The sequence below is a fragment of the Opisthorchis viverrini genome (assembly GCF_000715545.1).
Source record: "Opisthorchis viverrini unplaced genomic scaffold opera_v5_5, whole genome shotgun sequence".
Classification (NCBI taxonomy): Eukaryota; Metazoa; Platyhelminthes; class Trematoda; order Opisthorchiida; family Opisthorchiidae; genus Opisthorchis; species Opisthorchis viverrini.
Window position 1 is genome coordinate 4,654,114 of NW_008751661.1, and position 16,985 is coordinate 4,671,098.

A 16,985-nucleotide genomic window follows, 5' to 3' on the forward strand; every position below is an offset into this window, starting at 1 on the left:
ACCTGCTTATCTAAGGATACTCTGGTTTAATTTTCGTAACGGATACTTACGTAATTTTCATTTCGTACTTTCTCAGTTTCGCTTGTCCAGAAGGAATCGCTTCCGGTGTTGATGCACCAGAGTCTCGAAGATTTACATTTGCGGGATCACTCTGAATGGGTAGAAGGCTTGACAGGCTCTTTCACCGAGGTGAGCGGGATCTGCGGCTATCCCACTTAGCCGCATGGTCAAGTCTTCCGTACATTTTAATGCTTTTAAAGTATTCCGCCACCGGACTAATCAAAATCTTGTTAAATTCCTGGTTAATCGGAACAGACAGTAGAAAAATGTATCAACAAACCAGTTGTATGCGTGATTCGTTGAAATCGAAGGTTCCGTATATGGAACGGTAGCACGCCAGGTAGCAAAACAAGGACTGTCGGCGTCTGAATATGCCGGTGATTGTAAAGTACAGCTTGGAGGCTAGCAGACGGAACCCTTTGCTACTCTGAGGATGGTGAACTTCGGATTAGTTTCTGCGGCATGAAACATATTTCAGGAACAAAAGCCTCTATCATCTTACTCAAAAGAACAAGCAACAACCTGTTCTGATGTTTATTTGTCATCCGCTTATGCAGAGTTGCCAGTCAATGTGGCATTATGTAATTTGGGCTCCGTTATTGGACGATGAGTGGTGCTATATCTTGACGGAGGGCAAGTCAAGCCGCTCATCTTCGAACGGTAACGTATTCAAACTACAAGTCGGGAAGTCGTGGATTCAAAGGTCTCTGAGTCTCAAGAGGCGTTTATTGCCGGTGATCCACAATGTGAATGATACGGTTGTGTAGTGTTTCTTTGCGTTGCCTAGGATAGCTCAACCTAATGGGAGAAATCTTCATTGAAGCATAATTTTTCTCTCACTTCCAATGTAATTTAGAGTATTTTTTCAGCGCAGACGGTTCTAACTTTTGCTGAGTACTGCAATAGTGACTGCATAGTGAATTACGTGGACCGGGTTAAGTATTCAGTGACGCGATGAAACTCAGTTAACCTGTCAGCTCACAACATTTCTGTGTGTTATGGTTGGTATTATTTCAGTTCCAATGAATTTGTTCCAATAGCTTTGGCAGAGGAAAATCGCCATTTCTAATGAATTAAGCCAATCATGCTAGATGGACTCACACTAGGAGTTTCTGTACAAAACGGTTCCGTACATATGATCCTTCTCTATGTTGTGCACAGCAACTGTTCCCTGTGTGTGAACACCCAAACAACAATTGTGCGGGATGGTTTTGTGCCGTTATGACACTGAATATGGTATCGATGTCCGCGCGATGCTTCTGGTTCACAAGATGGGTTAAGACCTAAATTCTGGCCGCCAGCAGTCCCCTTTTGAGTCATGTTTAATAATGCTCTGATGCTCATCTTTGGATTTCCGTTGGTGAAGAGTTCTGCACAAAAGGAAGCACACCTAAAAGAAGTTTGGAATGGAAGCTGTTGTTTTAGCATTTGTCCTACAATAGGAAACCGGTATAATTCAGACGTATTTTCAATCGCATACCGGGTGCTCGCGTACTCGCTTTCGTTTTCCTCATCCAACTTTTTCTTAGGTGTCACCGGAATGACATCCACTAAACACCAAATGTTGATAGGCCTCTGAGAACCCTGTCTACCGTTTATTCCAGAAACTGGTTGGAATGACCGTTGTTCTGTAAGATGATTAACTTCTTATCGAAAAATAACCTGTCATATAGAAATTAGGTATTGTTTCTTACAGGCAATATACGACGTTGCTTTTAACTTTTCGAGGACTGGAAGCGGCGGGAATATGTTACAATTCAACACAACCGATTATGTCTCAGTTCAGCAGTGCAGGTAGCTAATGTAACTTAGTTCCCAACACAGTGGATGATCAGCACGATTTTTCATGCCTGGTAATGCGGGCCATCGCTTGCTTTGTCGATACGCTAAATGTCGCCAGATAAAAATGTGATTCGACTGCACGTCATGATATAAACGTTTGGCAAGATCGATTAAATTCGTCGGGTCCTTTTCGTGATGCCTTTAAGAACGTAATCTCATGACATGATAGGGTCGCAGCAAGTCACCAGCGCATATCAGTTGAAGGCCTGCAACCTGCTTCCAACAAACCGCAAAAGGCTGGCTCCGGGTGACAGCTTACCGAAAGGCTGCCCCGTCGACTATACTAAACCTAATTTGTGAAAACCATCAAGCACAAATGCGTCATGTAGTTGTTTATTTCAGAATCACATGGAAACCTATGGGAAAGTAACTTGATTCACACTCAGAACAACTGGCTTCAAAACGAGAATTCTCTGTTCAAACATGCATGGTTATCATAAACATCCTGTCCCTCCCTTTAACGGGAGATAATCTGGTTCTGTTTCACAGCGGCATGAATAAAGCAATAGAAATGACAACGTTCTTTTCATCATTTGGTTGGTTTTCATTTTGTAGATGGGTGTGCTTTCATTTCTTGGAGCCTCTTATTGGAAATTTCCTAAAACATGGCAGGTATGTTTGATGTTCTCACGATGTAAACGCTTGTGTGGTTCAATGAGGACCTTTATATTTTACGACCTCTTCTAACGTATTTACAGTTAACAATAATTTTGCAACAAGAACGATTTTATGGTCGGAAGAATTTTCTATTGGTTGAACGCATCGATCTGTGTTAAACTATCTGGTTTTGTGACCTGCGGACCGAATCATCATGGATTATTTCGTCACTCAATTTTTCTCCCTGTTTTCCACTGTTTGAGGTCAATGTTGGATGAGCGGTATGCGTGATTGTATGAATATAGTACATTCGTGACAGGACACGCACTCCCATTATTCATCGACAGTTGAACTTAATTTTTGTGGGTTTTCTCTCGTGCTTTGGACTATTTTATAGGTTTCATGCCGGAAGTTGTGACATCATGCCATTGCGCACACGCAACTGAACCGGGCGAATGAATACAAGGATGCCCATGTTCTTGTTCATCAAAAAGAAGAGCAGAGCGAACAATGTAAACAGTTTCGCTTGTAGCCAAAATGGTGATGAATGTGTGTGACAAAATTTGTGTACCGGAATATGCACGAATGGTTACATATATGATGTGTCCCTTTGCGAGTGTTTTTTTGCATATTTTGTTTTGTCTGAGCGCTGTGGCAGTTTCCCTGTGAATCCGAAGTCAATACTGAATAACAAACGTGATGCAGCATTGGCTTCGAGAAATGTCAGTCACGATTCAAAGTACACCTATTTTTGGGGACCATATGTTTCCATTTTTCGGTTGCCCTCAAGAGGGAAACCAATCTGCTGAAACAAAACAAAGATCTATTCTGGATTCATGGTGTTGTTTCACCTCATCGTTTACCCTGAATAACCAAACTGCATTTAGCCAGGGTAGTTGACGCTGAAAGCTATTGTAAAATGTTTATTGAAACATGACTCAATTTGCAGTGAACATTGTTCCGTTAGGACAGCATGGCTGTTGTACAGATTCAGTGACCTGAGTTGGGAAAAGCCGATAAAGTACTCGCTTTAATGGTCTATTTATCGAGTGATCAACAGACTTATCTAGGAGCGATTTTGTGGAATGTTGGGAGCTTGGGTGCGCTGGTTGGTTGTTGGTCTGTTCGCCAAGCGTGGCAGTTGGATTGCAGACGTTTCACCACCACAGGGTTGACTGGGTGGAATCCCCTTCTTCTGTCTGTGATTATATAGCTTCTAAACAGTACCCGGTAGTTCCGGAAACGACCTTCGTGTAGTTTGATTGGTCTCCTGTGAATCTGATGTGGTCTCAATCTTCTGTCTCGTTGGTTTGTTGGGCGCATTCGATTCGGCAGTTCTGTGTGTGATTGTTCTGTTGTGATTCGGCCGATTTCTTCTTGCTTTGTGGTGTGAGTTTGTTCCGTTTATTGGTTGATTCAGCGGTCTTCTCCTTTTAGTGATTGTCTTCCTTTGATCCTATTAGTCCGTTGGTGGTCGTTAGGTTTCATGGCTCCGAGTCCCGTGACTGTATGGTTCTTTTGCTCGTAACGGCTGATAGGCTGGGTCAATGTCGATATGTTTATTGATCGATTTTTGTGTGGAGTAACACGCCTCGGAAAATTCTCGCTCCCGTTTTGTTCTTGTGTGAGGAAGTATTTGAAGATTGTTCCAATTGAACTTGTGTCCTTCTCTATCTCCGTGAATTGAGACAAGTGACATCGGGTCATGTCTTCTGTTAGCGAGCTTGTTTTCGTGTATTCTGGTAGCAAGTTTACTTCTTTTTGGACAACTTGGTGTTTGTCGCAGGCGTTGCACTTAAGATTTAGACGACTTTGGTCTTCTTCAATGCATCCAACCTTTCTTTCGTTTCGAGTTCTTCTCAACGTGTTTGTAGGTTTGAAGGCGACTGGAATTCCATGTTGCCGTAGATGTCGTACATTCATCTCCGCCACGTTTCTGATGTAGGGCGGCGTAATCTTCCTCTATTCTGGTTCTGTTGATGGATTAGCTTGGTGGTGGTCTCGTAAGCACCTCCATATGAAATTCCTCGGGTAGCCGTTGTTTCGGAATGTCTCGTAGAGTTTTCGTTCTTTTTTCTTCGCTTCTGTTGCGTTGTAATGTGTCTCTATCAGCCTGAATAGGGTTAGAGTACAGCTCCGCTTGTGACAGTTCGGATGGTTGCTGTGGTAATCCAGAATCTGGTCTATATGCGTTTCAGACCTGTGTCTTCAGTTTTCAGTTGGCCGTTTATTGTCCTCGTGACGAGCACATCTAGGAACGCCAATTTGTTGTTCTCCTCCGTTTCCATTGTGAACTGGATGTCGGCAAGCACGTTGTTCTTTACAATAGTAAATGTGTCATCCACATATCATACCATATTTTCGATTCGGTATCTGGTAGTACGATTCACTCCACTTTCTGCATTGTAATTTCAGCGATGAGTCCAGAGATTGGTGACTCCATTAGCACTCCTTTAATTTGTTCATATTATTCTCCGTTGAACTCAAAGTAGGTTGTCAAGCACAGATTTAGTAGTTCACATGTTTCTTCTTTTTCGAGTGTTCCGCTGATGTTTCTGCGGTTGTTCAGGAGTTCGGCGACCGCCGTCCGCGCTGCATTTAAATCAACCGATGTGAACAGTAAGGTTATATCAAAGGACACCATTATTTCGTTTCCTTCGATTCTTACGTTTTTAAGTTCCTCCAGAAATTGTCCTGCATTGTTGATCGAATATTGGGACCTCATGGCTAGCTATTTCAGCAGCTTCTATAATTCTCTTGAACTGTAGTGTGCGGGTGTTTCTGGTAGTGTGACAGTTGGGCGTAATGGTATTGTTTCTTTGTGAACCTTTGAAAGTCCGTAGAATCGGGCAACTTCTGAGTCACGAGCCTTCATTCTCCAGTATTCCACCTCCGTAATTTTGTGAAGATCTTTGGGTTTCATTAGGGTTTCATTTATCTTGTTCGTATGTTTTGCGGTTTGATCGTTCTGTAGACGGCAGTATGTGGTTGTGTCATTGAGTAGAGCGTTGTCTTTGTCGATGTATTCCGCTATCTCTAGATTAACTGTCATTCCCCCTTTGTCAGCTGGCAGAATAACGATGGTTTCGTCCGCTTTGGGGCTGCTCATAGCTCTTTTGTCTTCAGCAGATAAAGCGTTGCGTGTTTTTTTCGCGTGATAGCTGGGACAATAATATGCCGTATCGCTTGCTGGGGTACCTCATTGAGGCCGTTGTATTTGAAGGCTGCTTCGAGACTGGCCAAATATTCTAGATTACTAGCATCCCTGAAATAAAAATCAAGCCCTTTAATAAACACGTTTTCTTCCGCTACCGTGAGTTGTCTTCTGGAAATTTTCTAGATCCATACTTCGTTTTCGGTGTTTTGGTTATTCTGTAGAACTTGCGCTCAAGTGTGGCTCGTTTCTTCTCAATAGTACTTTACGACCGATTGGTCGTACTCTACGACCAATGGCTTCACTGAGTTTTTCTATAATTTCGGGCCCCAATGTCCTCCGGCATGTTTTTCTTTGTTCGTTGAGGAATTTCTCGTATTTTCTTAGTCAGTTTTGAGCACCCGTAATCATCAGTCTGATCATACACCTACCGTTCTGTCTAGCGGGCTTCCACGCCTCAGGATGGTTCAGTGGTGGTCGGTAAGATACACTGCGTGGTAATGCGTTTTGTCGCATACATTCGTGGAGGAAGAGAAGTTGCTGTTTCTCTAATTAAAATAGGTTATTCTATGCGAAGAACGCAAATATCACTGAAAATCTGTTGTAATTCAATCAATGGCGATGAACATTCCATTAACCTTGATAAGCTTTGAACCTTTAGCCGTCTCGTGGGACGCTGTCCCATTCTAATACGCTTAGTTGGACAACAGTGCAACTCATAAGGAGTAAACTCTGGATTTCCTTATGGAAGAAACATGACCATTACCGTGAAAAATAATTCCGCGTCTAGGTTGAATTAGCCTCAAACCTCTGTTTTCAAAGATGAGTAAACCTTTTCGAAACGATTTTAATTACTCACTTTCCACTCTTCTCTTTCTATCTATCTAAGTTTCCTCGGAGTATCATTACAGCGAGCCGTTTACTTATTGAGTCACAGCTGGACGTCAAATTGGGCCACTTAGATGTAGTCGCATTTGCTATGAATCCATTCGTTTACTATTCCGGGTACTGCGCGATTTACACCATTCTGCGGAAAAAACACTGTGTTGTTTGAGAACCTGATCAACCTACACCTGAACTGAGCCTTACAAACCTATACTTTCAGGTTTATTCCGACAAAATTTTCGTTGTTAATTAGGAGAGAACTGGTTTTTCACAAATGTGTGATGTGAGGAAATGTGGTTGATCACTGCAAAACAGAATTTATTCACAAGGCGATCAACACGAAAAGGTCTTGCCTGGAAAACGGATTAGGCTACCCACTGAAAGTGTATAAATATTTAATAAAGTGTAAGAATAATGCCGTAAGGTATAATTCATTTCATCATAACTTTTAGGCACCGACATTCGTTGCAATAAAAGCTACCAGGTTTGGCACGCTGCAATGCCAGCAGTTCACTGGCTAATGTCATAACTCGCTTTCAGGTTTGGCTTTTACACCGACTTTTTTTGCTGAAACCAACAAATGTCCTACCCGGTCGTCTTTTCAGAATTTTAGGTCCCACCAAAACGTTTAGATGTGGATTGGAAAAACGCATCTGCCCTTAAAAATCGATAGATTACTGGTTCCGACAATGTTAAGTTACTGCCTATTCATCTTAAATATCTTTCATGGAAATTTGGGGTCCAAATCAATGATATCTTCCATGAAATTTTATGTTACTTTAGGAAACGATCTGATCGGCTAGTGAATGTGTCCATTCGAAAGCATTAGAAGACAATTCTACTTATCCGAATTAGGGGAAGCAATCTGTCCTCCAAGAATTAGGGGCCCTTCTAGGCTTGCGATTTAAAGATTCCATGTTGACGTCCAACTCAAGCGAAATCAGCCGTGCTTGAACTCGCCTTTACTCCCCTTAGGCAAATTTAGTCCCACCTTACTTTTCATACGCGGATCACTCCAAGCATATACGGAAGACAGAGGTGATTTAATGTTACGGAACATACACTATTGAGATAACTAAGCCAAAAAATCAACGTACCAGTCCAAGTGCCCAGAAACATATGCCAGACCGAAGCAAGCTTAATCCAGCGCACTCTATTTTCTGAAGGTCACTAGTATGTTAGCCAGGTGGTCTCACTTCATTTCATATACAGGGCATTAAGCACAGGAGCGCAACATTTTGCAGAATCAGTTGACACTAGTAAACTAATACCAGGTCTGTCTATGCAGAAGTGTCTCCCTGTCAATTTCACGTGGTTGATGGGCTTTTTATCTTCTGAAAACGAACTCTCTGTTTCTGTTTCGTTCACTGTGTACCTAGCTAGGTGCGCACAACACTTCGTTGTTGTCCAACTCTTTTATGACCTGTGATGTTGTGGCTCCGATGTTCATGTGAAGGCTTCGTAAATAGGACGTCCACTGGTGTTGATAAAAAAATGACGAATTTAAAACAACATCTGCATTCACATGATAAATTTTCCTACGTTGTCGAGAAAACTGACTTCCTTATCTGTAATCACACTGTTCAAGATGAGCGCTAGTTAGACGAATGCACTATTTTCCAGGTTTTGGAATACCATGGAGTGTTGTTCCCGATTTCAAGACTATTTTCAAACAGGTAATGCGCTTCAAGGAATGAGGCAAAACGGCGGCCATACTCGATATTGGGAAGAAGGCTTCGTTAGACCTTGGTGTTCCTTGTTAGTATCTGCGAATTGGCATCCCGCCATTCTATACAGAAAAGCCGACAAGGAATGCATAGCCCCTTCATCCTTGTTTTTAATCAGTGACAGTGCGCATCTCGAGAGGCTCTAGGGAATCACGAAACTGTGACTTTTCGGCTCGTAGTTTGGACACAGACATTTGCCGACGAGTTAATCATCGGTGGTGTGATAACCTCACTTTTAGGCAGGATATAGATTCTCCAATCCTTCAGTTAGGGGATCTTCATCCCATGGTCACACGAGCCGACTGGCTATTCGCGCAACAACTTCTCATGTTGAAGGTGGGTTCGATACCCTCCCGAGGCTCGAGAGATGCGGATTGATAATGATTCTCGACGAGGAGTAAGCGCTGCAGAGCGCTTCTTGGCTTTTCCGCATACAGTGTTTTCACTCAGAATGGAATGTCTATCAATTTGTGTTTGCTGACGCAGCTTTAGTTGAACCATGATTCCAGTAAATAAACTGGTCTTTAAATTTTGCTTGTTTTGGCACTCTTGTTTTAGGAGACCCCAATTCGTATAAGAAATATAGCAGTATTGACTGACTTCTTAGATCATCAGATATTAGGATCCCTTCTCAAGGTCTACACACTTTATCATTTGATCCAAAACAGCAGTATTCCAAAGAGAAATTTTAAATAAATTGGAATATCGATGTCTTTGCAATTTGCACTCACTTTATAGAGAACAGTGAAGGTCTGATCTTTCCGCCTTGGTAATCAGATCCTACACAAGCATTTATGGATCATCACTATGTCACCCGTTGGTAATTTATTCCTTATGCGAGCAAAAACTTCCACCATTCTCGCCTACTCTAACTACAAATTCATGTTGGAAACACTGTGTAGGTATAATGATCCAAATTGATTGAGTGGTGAGGTTTATCGTGTTTTTGCAATGACTGTCTCAGTTGTCGCTTTCAGAATGACAAGTCTCAAAGGAATACTCTCTCTTTCCCTGAAAATTTGCCGACCCTCAATATCTAAAAAACAGTGTAGATCAGCGTTTACAGTAAGCTAATTGTCTTGATTTTCATCCTTTATTTCCGTCCTCATTAGATAATAGCTAAATACCAGATATCATGCTTTTTCGTGATGACGAACGTTGTACGTATGATCAGTGGTTCCCTAACTTTGATCAAAGTGATTTTTTCACAACATTCAAGAAATTTGCTCGCAAAAATTTAATACTTTCTAGATAGAACGACCGGAGTTGATTCGCCCCAAAATGAATGTTCGTTTGCATTGACTACCAGTCAAACAGTCATGAGGCGTGACGCAAACATTATTCACTTATTATCTTTCAGGCCCTTGATGTCCGAAATTTCATCCAATTTATTGACAAACAATTAATTAATCGTCCATGACGCCCTGACTGTTGGTTTGGTTTAGGTCGCGAAACACTGACATAGATTACTCGGTCCCCAAGAGTCCTGTTACGACAACGCTGGGCCGACCAGAATAGTCGATCCTGTCACAAGAGATGCCGCGGAATTTGACTCCATGCATAAACAGACATTCACCAAGCTTTATAGGAATGGATACGGTTGACGGAAATGGGTAGTATCAGACTGACAATATCAGATCTCATGCGCGAAGCTTTGCATATATTTTCCACAAAGAGAAACACACAAGTTAGGAACTTGTCTGGAGTTGTCAAAAAATTTGGTTGTTTCTTCACACTTCTGTTGTGCAATTGTTTCAGTTAAAACTTGAAATTTTATTGAACTGCGTGGACTGATAATGGGAAGACTTAAACACACACCAGATTGGAAGGTTGATAGAAATGGGCAAACGTTGTTGAAATGGCTACAAAGGCCATAAATAGTGCCCCTCCATGGGACATCTAATGGACCAGCAAATCTTCTTGCTGCGCCATTTCTATCGCGCCTTTGATTCCTTTTTCTATCAATAGCAACTACTTTTCCCCATTCTCTCTTCCACATTTCCTGTTTAGCATAACTCACCATCGATAACAGGAACGCTGTACCAGCCATTGGTCATATTGCATGAAAACGCGGCTACACAGTTTGTACCACAGTGATGCCTGGCTGGAAAAAATGCCTTCATTAAGCAGATCCACGCAATCGTTTTTCGTCCACTCTGTTTTGTTGGGAGCATTGATCGTGACTATCCGAAAAAAAAACTTTACGGGAAACAGACTGTAGTAGACTGGGAGGGGGGTTACAGACCAATCACCCAGTCGAATCAAACTGACGCATTCTAGAAATACACGTATACTAGCTGATTGTTATTTGGCTTGCAAGACAGACGTGTCTTTCCCCTTGAGAGCGTGCAATTGTGCTGCGTCAAACAATTTTCAGCTAATCCATTGCAATCTTCCAGTTAGTCCCAGGGACTGTCATCAAAATACAAGAGCGCTCCGGGTATCTACTGTTTGGTCGATTAGCGTAAAGTTTCACAATCGAATCAGGTGATCCAGCTTATTAAAACGACGGATAAAAACGACCTCAGTGTATCAGCTGCTAGTGCATTATCTTTACATCTCTGCCCAATCCGGCAAAGTTTAATTTTTACACACGAGACATGTGTTACAAATAGTGCAATCACCGAAGTCGTACACCAGTGAAACTTGCCTCTCAAGCATGCATTTGCTTTCAAGATATCTGTATCCCACATTTATTTGTGACGAAAATTTGAAACTTTGTTTCTGAATTGTGATCAAACACCCATTTTGGTGAGATTTAACCTTTTTTGAAAATTGTGAACGCTAATCTTAAGCTAAATGGTTAGAATTTATATTAACATGGATGGAACATTCCTTTTGATACTCCTCAGACTCCAACCTCACGCAACAGCACCTAAACATTATGCAAATTGTTTGTCGACCTTATGATCAAAGTCTTGAGTGCTCACGCCGGCTGACCCCTCTGGCGAATGAGCGGTGAAACACGCGGTGCAAATGACGTTCTAAATTACTGTGTCACTTGGGGATGGCTCTAAGCAGAATGAGGAGCACTCAACTCATTAATTATCCTCGGTTGTCAGACGAAGAAGCCTCAAAGTGTCATGGATGCAAAGGGGAATAATGTCCTCCTCATGATTTTCAGTAGTTATCCAATTCCATAATCTACAGGGATATTACAGGCGAAATCATAAAATGACAGGATAGTTTGGGGAGCAGACAAAGACGAAGCGGTTATGAAGACTGGTTGATAAACTATGGAGTAGAGACGCGCGCATAGTTTCCTGTCATGAAGTATCTCCATTCACTAACAAGATTTGTTGTCTGCTCTTCGGAGAATTGAAACGACACTCTAGAATTTTGCTACTGATCACCAGTTGTGTATGTCCACTCTGGTTAGATGGTTGTAAATAAAGCTAAGGGTGTTATATATAAATATTACTTTGACAAACTCAAGTTTTACACGTACTGACTTTTTGACTGCATAGATTTTTTATTCACTAAACTGTACTCTATAATTAGCTCGAGTCTCTTCATTCTCATTCTGTCTTCAAGTTCTGAAGCATCTCCAAACTATATGTTCTCAAACACACAGTTACATCCTGGAGAAGTCGAGAACTGGCAGGAAAATCTGACCTTCCAGTGAAGCTAATGAAGCCAGAATATCAGATAGTTCATAGGACCGACTAATTGCAAGAGAATCTGACTTTCTCATAGACAGGATTTGCGGGATGTACAAACGATCAGCTAAAGTGTGGAGCAGATAAAAATTCGGAGGCTCCACATTAACCAACTTCTTATCATTAAAAACCGGGGTAAAATTGATCCGTATTGACGAGGAAGCATATAGAAAGATTTTTTCAGAAAAACGTTTTGGAGAAAAAACAGTCGTCCTAATTTGATATACTATATCAATAGCCTGGTAGTTGATAGTTCATCATCCATCCAAAAAATCTGAAAATATGCGCTGTACGGGATTTTTTCGTGCTATGAGAGGTTGGCTTGACGTGGAGCTGATTTTAGAATTACTTTGGGTTAGCGGATATTTGTGTGCATACATACGTACTTATGCTGTATTTATGTTTTAGGTGATTGTTTGTGAGGAACTCACTATTATTCTTCGGTCCACTGCATTGAACTGTGAACAGAGTCGTTTCTGAGAAACCGAAGTTTCTTACTTGTGTTTTGCAACATATATTATATATATGCACGTACATGTACATATATTCTAGGTATTCTCTAAAATAATTTGTTACCTATAACAATTCTTCACAGCTTGGCTAGTGCTGTGTTTATGTAACTGTGTGAAGGAGCTCCCAACGGTAGAATTTAGTATGCTGGAGAGTAGAGATATTCAAAGTGCCGATAGGTTCAGTTCAAGCGGCTGTTTAGGAGAATTCACTAGTTAAAACACGACCCATCAGAACGCACGATTTTATAGCTCAACTTCCGCTTCTACCACAATCACGGGAGCTTGGATCTAGGATACAAGTCTATCCGAACAAGCTCTACTTTAAACCTCAAACCAAACAGTCCAAAGGATTGAAGGAATCCCCGAAGTTAACCGAAAAAATTCGTGCTTTGGGAGAACGCAGTCAGTCGATCAGAATCCAGCTAATCAAACCACGAGTAAATGTTAATTGAGAATGATTCATTTAAGACATAGAAAATAGAGGATTGTAGCGAAGCCAATCAAACTAGAACGGCGCAGACCACAATGTTGCATAAAGTGTGTGTGAATCGGACAAAACAGCAAACAAAACTATCGGAAAGTGGCAGTTCCGGGGTGAAACTGGGAGAAGCAGTAGACCGAAGGGTTGCAGAAACTTGAATATTGTGCTAACCCGATTTTAGCCAATCACATCCAGAGATATGACACTCGTAAACTCTATATCAACACAAGCGAAGGAGGGCTTATCCATCCGACCGCGTATCAGTAATATCTCCATAAGTGATGATCAGTCTTCTGTATGCCATTTCGAAAGTCCGTTGAACTGATCAGCAGCTTTCAAATTGTCCGTACTCATCCCATCAATTGCCAGAATGCCATCTTCGAAGGATAATCTGGTGCTGAGCTGACCCATCTTTAACCAAAATCATAATTCACAATGTCTATCTTTTACATCCCGATACTACGCTTTGTGAGAGGTGACAAACAGAAGTCCGATTGAAGTTCGCAGTCCACTCTGATCAGTTTTCATCTTCGTGATATATGTTTGTTTCTTTTTGACACTATACGTCATACATTATACGTCCCGTCATATGGAACGTTTTACAAGTATTTCAGTGAACACAAAAGTTTGCCTCTTCACTAGCTAGGTTGGAAATTGTATTTCACTTAGAAGCCTAATTGTTCTAAGGAGTCGCTGGTACTTCTGGGAACTAAACAGTTTTGACTCTCGGAATGCGCCGTTTAGGATAGCGCGTTCTGGAAACTCTGTCGGGTTCGATCTCAATAGCTCGCATGTTCATTCATCATATCATTCCTTTTGGTTGAAACAATTTTCCTTTGTGACTTATTCTGTATCCTACCCAGCAAACAATAATTCAACCACGTCACATTCTAGCTTCACCCTGGCCAGATATCCTTGCCTGGTATACGTCTCATTCTAGGACGAAAAACATGCCTAATTCTTTTAATTGAATGTTTTATCCTTATAATTAGGTAATGCCAGCGCACCAAGGGACACATGTAGCACGGAGGCACTGATGTTGATTTTTGTGTGGAACTGGGAGTTCAAACATTTTTAACGTCTCAAACTCGTGTGTCAGCTCTTGCTCTTCGATCTTGTGAATTTTGTTAACACGATGGGAAAGTTTGTAAAGTTTATTGCAACCACTGGACAGAAAAATTGTTGTGATGCAAATTCCGCTTGGGTTTTGTCGGGTGTACGTATCGGAATGGCTTTCTGCGTTGTCAACTGAACGAGACACACCTTTTGATAAACGCGCGTAGAGTGGACGAGAGCCGAATGACTTCATTAGGTCATGCACAATGGAGGAGGTGGTTGGTAATAACCTTGTCTTTGAGACTCCAGCAACTCACTGATTCCCAGAAACGTTTGCTGTTTTTCTTTGCAGCGCCTCCACAAATGACACATGATGTAGCTTTTCTTGAGTGAAACTAACAACACATTTGCCCTCATTTGTCTGTAGGATTCCTTATGTTCCATCGAATACAGGAGATGGCTGTACATTTTCGTCTGATTTCGTTATGTCCTAGTCAAAAGACAACCGCAGTTATGTCCCACAGAAGAATGTCGAGCACAAAAACAGATTGTTCTAATTCCTTTTTGACAGTTGTGGTTCTCAAAAAGTTATTCTATCAGATGAATTAGCCTATATAACTTCATTTGTTGCACTATTCAGTGCCTTGGAACCTGGGAGGCCCTCGTCTACGAAAGAGACCGAAGCCATTTTGAACGGCCGTTTCTTCGATCAACTTGACAACTAGAGTCACAGATATATTTCTATCGTGTCACCAATACAATCCAGATACTATTTCTAATGACCATTCGGTAGAGACTGGACAATCTGTGCAGTCCATTAAGCATTTTAACCACCCTCAGGAAAAAAACCAATTCCATTGTGTTTATCGATTTGAGTATATGTAGAGTAACCAGTTACGTTAACTTTATAATTGATCACAGATAAAAAGAACCTAAGGATTTAATGGCATTTTGAAACTATATTTTGCATAGTTTCAATGCAAGAGTGACCAAAATCAAAATGTAAATGAAGTATGTATCTTATTAATTTGAACAAACTACCTTATGCGTAGGTGCTATGATCTTTTGTTTCTCAGAACCATACGTTTGTCATAATGTCACGTACCTTCCTCCTTGTTTATCGTTTGAGTATATGTAGAGTAACCAGTTACGTTAACTTTATAATTGATCACAGATAAAAAGAACCTAAGGATTTAATGGCATTTTGAAACTATATTTTGCATAGTTTCAATGCAAGAGTGACCAAAATCAAAATGTAAATGAAGTATGTATCTTATTAATTTGAACAAACTACCTTATGCGTAGGTGCTATGATCTTTTGTTTCTCAGAACCATACGTTTGTCATAATGTCACGTACCTTCCTCCTTCTATACACAATACCCCACCAGTCTACACAGCATCAAAGAAGACGGGATTTCTGAGTGAACATTTGTTGTGACAGACTGGTAATCATAATCGGGACCATGTTTCAAAACAACTGGCTCCTATTTTCAACGAAGCTAAAAACTCATGCAGATCGCTCGTGTACAGCATCCTCAGAAAAAGGATCTGCAAAATATTGACAGTGTAGTCAGTTTAAAAAATCATTTCCGTTTTGACTGTGCCAATAATAGAGGTGATGAAAATGTTGACATTCCAAGGCTCAGTCATACGCCAGCATGACGAGAAAAGTACGCTAATGCTTGTAAATCCAATAGAAGTAACTCAGGTAAAGTGTGTGCATGACACAATAGGCAATAATAATGGGGCAAATTATGAATACCTGCATCAATTGAGAAGGAGTCACTTTAAGCGTTTGCTGATGATGGCGTACCTTAGGGCTAGTGGATCTGAACCTGATGCATGCCTAAGTTACTCCGGTATTCCACGTTGGTTGGGAACAGGCGAAAACAGAAGTACTTTCAAGTTACAATTATAGCATTGAAACTTCCAAACCGAAATACCGGACCAGAATTCAATAAGGCAATATCTATCGCGTCATAATAATTTGCTTTGAAGCTATTGCCTGGGAAGTCTCTGGTTGACAGAACGGAAACTTTATCACTGTTGCGACGCCGTCCATCCCAATTTACGAACACATCAATTTTATTTGAATTGCCAAGTGAACTGAAGTTTTACGCTGTTCGTCGAGTACTCTTTAAACCGTTACTCGGAATGTTCCGGTTTACACTCATTTATTTTTCATGGGATATGTTTTCAGAAACTGTGCTCTTACAGCAAAGTTAGGATAAGGAAACTCACCCCTCATGAACAAGAAATCAACGTCCAAAGTTTGCGACTCAAAATTACTGCTTTCCATTGCTATCCAGAGGACATAGACAAATATTATGGTACGTCGATAGCGCTTAGAAGCATTAGGGCCCATTGGTTTGATTCCTTTCATTGCATCTCCTGATGAAGGATCGATAGTCTCAAGACGGCAACGTCCTGCCAATTCTTGCATCTTTATTGTGGCAGATGTCATTAGTTCGTTGTTGACTCTGGTTTATTTTAGACGACGTTGCTTATTTACGTTTCATCTTATCCAACATTACCCCATGGCACTTGTCCGACGGAGTTCTGATGACAATGTTGTAAGTTAGTAATTCTTCCAGTTTTACTGACTATTTCATAATTTTTAACCTTCCTTTGTCACCAAGTAAACAAGCCAAATCAACTAGTGTCCCAAGGCTGAAGCCTTCAGGATGGACGATGATCTTTGTTTGACTTTCATCTAGATGGTTTTCGTCAAATTCCTTTTGCACTCAAAAATTTGAACTCAACCAAGCAGTCTCATATTCTGTGAGAGAAAAACCTGAACAAACCTTGAGAAGTAGACTAACTGCAACCGAATCCGGAAATTGTGTTCGTAGGGCAAGATCGAAAACTAAATGATATTTGTATTCAAACTCTAGTATTTGAACGCACTGTCAGAGTGCTTAGCTTCCAAAAAGACATGCTAACAACCAGCGTGAACCAAAGTGACCAGTATGTAACAATTATGTGACAAAGTGAAGACCAAATCCTTTCTT

General features: G+C 41.0%; 1 protein-coding gene across 1 annotated transcript; it reads right to left on the reverse strand.

Annotated features, from left to right (window-relative positions):
* Positions 1 to 5,604: 5,604 nt before the first annotated feature.
* Positions 5,605 to 16,417, reverse strand: T265_00574 (hypothetical protein; the record flags this gene model as incomplete). Its single annotated transcript, XM_009164378.1, has 3 exons — positions 5,605 to 5,764; positions 10,286 to 10,448; positions 16,216 to 16,417. 3 exons carry the CDS (start codon positions 16,415 to 16,417, stop codon positions 5,605 to 5,607), a joined length of 525 nt encoding a protein of 174 aa, XP_009162642.1.
* Positions 16,418 to 16,985: the final 568 nt, after the last annotated feature.